Source organism: Gymnoscopelus braueri (genome assembly GCF_963280865.1).
Source record: "Gymnoscopelus braueri genome assembly, chromosome: 12".
Taxonomy (NCBI): domain Eukaryota; kingdom Metazoa; phylum Chordata; class Actinopteri; order Myctophiformes; family Myctophidae; genus Gymnoscopelus; species Gymnoscopelus braueri.
The window spans coordinates 18,713,076-18,718,075 of NC_137614.1; the positions used below are offsets into that span (position 1 = coordinate 18,713,076).

Below are 5,000 nucleotides of genomic sequence, written 5' to 3' on the forward strand. Positions count from 1 at the left end.
GGCTCACTGTCGCCTGGGGGAGGAGAGAGGGAGTATAGAGGTTAATAAACGGATACATGGAGGCTATACGGGGGGGATCAGCGACTGGCTTTTATGTGCTTCATCCTCGGTGTGATTTCAATCTGTTATTTTTGTTAACAGACCTCGGTTCGGGAGACGTTCCCAACCTATATGCTTTGGAATTGCTTCCAATTCCGCAATGCTGAAAGGGGGGGGGGGAGAATACGGGACAGGCCAGCACCGTTGATCAAAAACACGTTTTGGTATTGGACCTCACTCGCCTCAAGATGATTTTACTCTTCATCTCGCTGTACGTATAACTCTCTAGAAAAATTGTGAGTCAGTGCTTAAGACTTGAATATTATGTTTCCTAACTAATTACCCTTTGCGACCCTCATCCGAAAGAAAAACCTTTAAAAAAAAACGACAACATGACGCATCTACAGCCAAACCCCAGTAACACCAATGAGAGTTCTTCCATCTGTCTGAGGCTTCGGGCACACGGTCAAATCCTCAGTTAATTTACCCATTTGTAACTCTGGGAGAGGACAAATGTAACCAAATGGACCCGTAAGGGTCCATTTGGTTACATTTGTACACTCCCAGAGTTAACACTGGGGCGGGGAGCAGCCAGAGGAAGACAGAGAAGCGGAGAGTCCCCCCTGATGGGCGAAGCTCTCCCTTCCATGCAGTCACAGTTTCCTGCCAGGGCTCTCGTCTTACAGATAATGGGCAGCAGCGTCTGACCGTGCCCCATCAGCGACCTGGTTAGCCTAGTCACCCAGCATTATTGTCACTTCCAGCGACTGACAACTAAATTGTGGTTCTGCTCTGGGATCCGACTGCTCCAAATGCGATGAAAGTGATGTTGAATATTACACGTTTGTGTGTGCGTGCGTGCACGCGTGTGTGTGTGTGTGTGTGTGAGAGAGAGCGTGAAAGAGAGACTTCTTCAATAGTCGTGGGAAGATAGCCTTTTGTTCTTTTATCCCATTTCTTTCAGTGTGATAATGAATAACCACTGGTGAAGAAGGCTTGTTAGAATCTCCAACTGTGACCAGCACGCACGCACACACACACACACACACACACACACGCACACACGCGCACACACACACACACACACACACACACACACGCTCGTCTGAATGTGCTTCCCATTTCTCTCCTCCCTTTGGACCGGTCCCAGTGTCTTTTAGTGGATGCACTGCTGTAGTTTTACTATCTAAACACAGTGACTGGCAATCAGAGGGCTAACTAGGCCCAAAATTACAGCAGGAGTGGTTCCAATCAAGCCTCTCGCTCCCTGTAGTCTCCATGCCGCACGCTGCCAAGCCTGCTCCAGCTCCCCAGGCAATAGCACTATACAGCGTCCACAAACACCACTTGTTAGTGTATCAAAGTCTCATGTTAGTTATATCGTTGAGTCCATCATTTGTTCCTGCCAACATGATTGCTTTTCATTTTGAGAACATCATTTGGATGAGTAGACACACACCACACACAAGGACTTGTGTGAATCTCATCTTGCATGGTTCACATTGCTTTCGTTCATTTTTGATCACTTGAACACGTGCAAAAAACATTGCTTTGTTTTCAGTGTTAAAACATTTTTGGTTTTAAGTAGTTTTTAAATCAGGTTTTTGTTTTGTTTTTTAATTAAATATCTGTAAATGGTTGTAGGGTCTGTGGTAGGCTTGGTGAGAGGGTAGCCAGAGGCTGGTAGGAAGGAAAAGGCTTGAATGAGCTAAGCAAGAAACCAGATCAGTAAAAGAAACATCTAGAGCATATTCAGGATATGGCCTATCAGATTCCTGCTCTTTGATAAATGCTTTGGAATTGTGCCCAGTCATATATTGAGAGAATATGAAAGTTGCTAAGTTAACTGACATGTAAGTCTTAAAACGTGAAATGCGAAACTACGAAACCATGCGACAAGGGCTTTTCAGCGCCTGGCAAAAACTATATAGGGCCGTCCATAGAGATCCGGGAAACTTATCATATAAAAACTGCGGCAGTAAAAATCCGGGATTTTTATGGCCGATTTTGCGTCATCCAGTGATTTTTGAGGGGGAAAATAACCCATTTTTTTAATGATGGCTGTTTCATAGGAGCTCAGGCCAGGCGCGCAATTAAGAATGGAACATGTGAGCCAGCAGTAGCTTCCATTTTTCACAGATCAATTAAAGTTTTACTGCCCGGCCCTATCTGCTGCTGCCTCTCCACAATCAAAAGTGTTTTCGGGCCTGTTAAAAACTTTTTTCTCTCTCTCTCGCTCTCTCTCTCCTTCACCCCCCTTTCACTGGCACCCGACCCATCGGGCGCAATTTGAACAAGCCGAGAGACAGCCTTGGAAAATCTATTAAATACTATTCAGCTTTAAGAGCCTCCGAGCAGAAAAAGAAAATGCACTGAAAGCTACATCAAGTAATTTAAGGAGAAAGAAGAGAGGAAAACAACAATGGAAAAAAAAACACTTAATTTTGATGAACAAAACATCTTTTGTGAGAGGCATTAAGTAGCGGTGTAAGGTAGAAATGGCACTCACACAAAAAGAAGCACACACACAAAAAGAAACACACACACACACACACACACACACACACACACACACACACACACACACACACACACACACACACACACACACACACACACACACACACACACACACACACACACACACAAAATGAGATCCTGACGTGAGGTAAGATCTCATGCCCTCAACTTCTCTTATTCATAAAAACGTTGCCTGAGAGAAAAAGAATGAGAAAGTAATAGATTAATAGCCAGAGACAAACTCTCTCTCTCTCTCTCTCTCTCTCTCTCTCTCTCTACCCTCTCTGTGAGAGGGTAGAGAGTTTGGCCATGTTCAACAGTGAAGTTCCCCCCCCCCCCACACACACACACACACACACACACACACACACACACACACTCACACACACACAACATGAAAAACAACAACCAGAAAACAAAACTTAGAGCAAGAAAAGAAAGCAGGAGAAGAGCGAAAGGGGCCTGGAGGAGCAGAGCAAGACGAGGGATGTGAAGAATGTAAAAAGCGATGACTCTGAGCTGCTTTTTAAACATCCATATGTGTTTGCTCTGGGTCTCTGAAGACCTAGAGAGAGATGTTCTGGGCCTCGGCTCCCAGGGGGCTTCTTAAAAAACAGACCCCAGCCCAGCCAGATAGCGCCTTCCTCCTTCCTTGACTCGCTCCTCGTGTTGTTATTTCTCTCTCTCTCTCTCTCTCTCTCTCTTTCTCACCCCCATGCCTCTCGCCATCCCTTTCTCTTTTTACGGGGAGCTATTTATCCTGATTACATCAGGGGTCAATCATTAATTCGCACCTTGGGGGTCCTGCTGCTGGCCGCCACTACAATGGGCTGCTTGTTCAGCGTCTGTTATTTCAGTGGAAAACTACGGTGCTCAGGCCTGTGAGCGCGAGACTGGGCCACATGAAGGCATCTCATTTATTTGATAAATTGTAAATGTGTGCCTTAAACAGACCCCTTTGTTTTCCAGCAGGGCTTTGCAATAACAAAGAGACATTTGAGGGGCACGTATATGAATACAGGGCACACCCTCGCACGTAAACAAACAAACACACACACACACACACTCGCGCGCGCGCACACACACACACACACACACACACACACACACACACACACACACAAAACAGACGCATAGTGAGACACATTTGTTTGAGCCACAGGAAATGTTCCATGTGTAAGATGATTTGAGGTGATGTGGTAAAGATTGACTCTCATTTCCTTGAGTACAAAGACATTATAATTCAGAGATTCTGCCTTCTTAGGTACATAATAACCAAGGAGGAACAGTTCAAAAGATTTGGCTACATCAGCACAACTCGCCACAGGGAGGTTTGTGTGCAAGAAATGCATTGGAGCTTTGAACACACTAATAACAGAAGAAAACACCACTGAAAGAAAATATGAAAGGGTGATAACATTGTAATCAGCGTTGCCATGGCGAAATATCTTGACACGGCGCTGAAAATCAGCAGCCTGATCGGAGGGCCTTACAACGGGCAAATTGTTCGGCAGTGGCGTTTAATCAGACCACTCTAGATTTAAACGTGGAGAGATAGCGATCTGGAGTCATTTTCTGCCGTCTGCGCGAGCGCACACAAACACATGTGCCTTGTGGCATACATATTTGAGAGAAGTTCCTGACCGAGTCGGTCCGGAGAGAAAGCAACAGCTCTGGCTGCAATGCTAGAACGCGCCCCTGAAACACTAGCGGTCTGGGAACAAACCTATAAATACGCGCCATGCGAGGATTAGAGGCCACTCGCTGCGGTAGATGCCTTTTTTTATGGAGCAAAGAATCATCAGTCATCCCCGAAAATTACGAGGGGCGTTATTTTTCACTCACTTTGTGTACAACTCTGCCACACCTGGTGAGACTCTACAAGTTACTCTACAAGAGTAACAGAGGGGAACGTGCTCATCTGGAGTGGATGCAGACCGTACTGTGGGCATGGTCAGGGTCCAGGTGGGGGCCTTCAGAATATGTGCACTACCTCGCTATAGTATACCCAGGAGAGAGAGAAAAACAGAGGGAGAGAAGGAGAGAGAGAGCAGAAGCACATTGGAGCCCATCGACTGTGGCTATAATAACAATAAATAGGTCTGGAAATGAGGGACGTGTGCGCCTAAAGGCTCCATTATACTTCGTCGCGCACTGTGTTGCACGCCGGAAATAGCCGTCCTACAAGCTCACACCGCCTTACACCCCGACGCGGCGCGAGCTTGTAGATCGCCTATTTTAGGCGCGCGACACCCACATCCAACTAAGTATAACTCCGGCTTTATGACGGGCCGTGTAGCTCCAATGCTCACAGAGACTGTATCTTTGTCTGGCAGTAAGTTGATCTGGTTCAATTCAAAAGGAAAGCCGGCTGCTGATGAAAAGCCAGCGTCCAGGGAAAAGGCAGAAATATGCAACATTCAGCCTGCCGCCTCCAAATA

The 5,000-nt window shown here is 46.2% G+C and overlaps 1 protein-coding gene across 6 annotated transcripts in view; it reads right to left on the bottom strand.

Annotated features, from left to right (window-relative positions):
* prdm16 (PR domain containing 16) overlaps positions 1-5,000 on the bottom strand; it is a 237,550-nt gene that overhangs the window by 171,784 nt on the left and 60,766 nt on the right. For all 6 annotated transcript variants that reach the window (XM_080445539.1, XM_080445536.1, XM_080445534.1 and 3 more), the window contains exon 2: positions 1-13. This exon is cut by the window's left edge and continues 559 nt beyond it. In XM_080445539.1, the coding sequence (XP_080301665.1) occupies positions 1-13 (13 nt within the window). The remainder of the gene's footprint in view (positions 14-5,000) is intronic.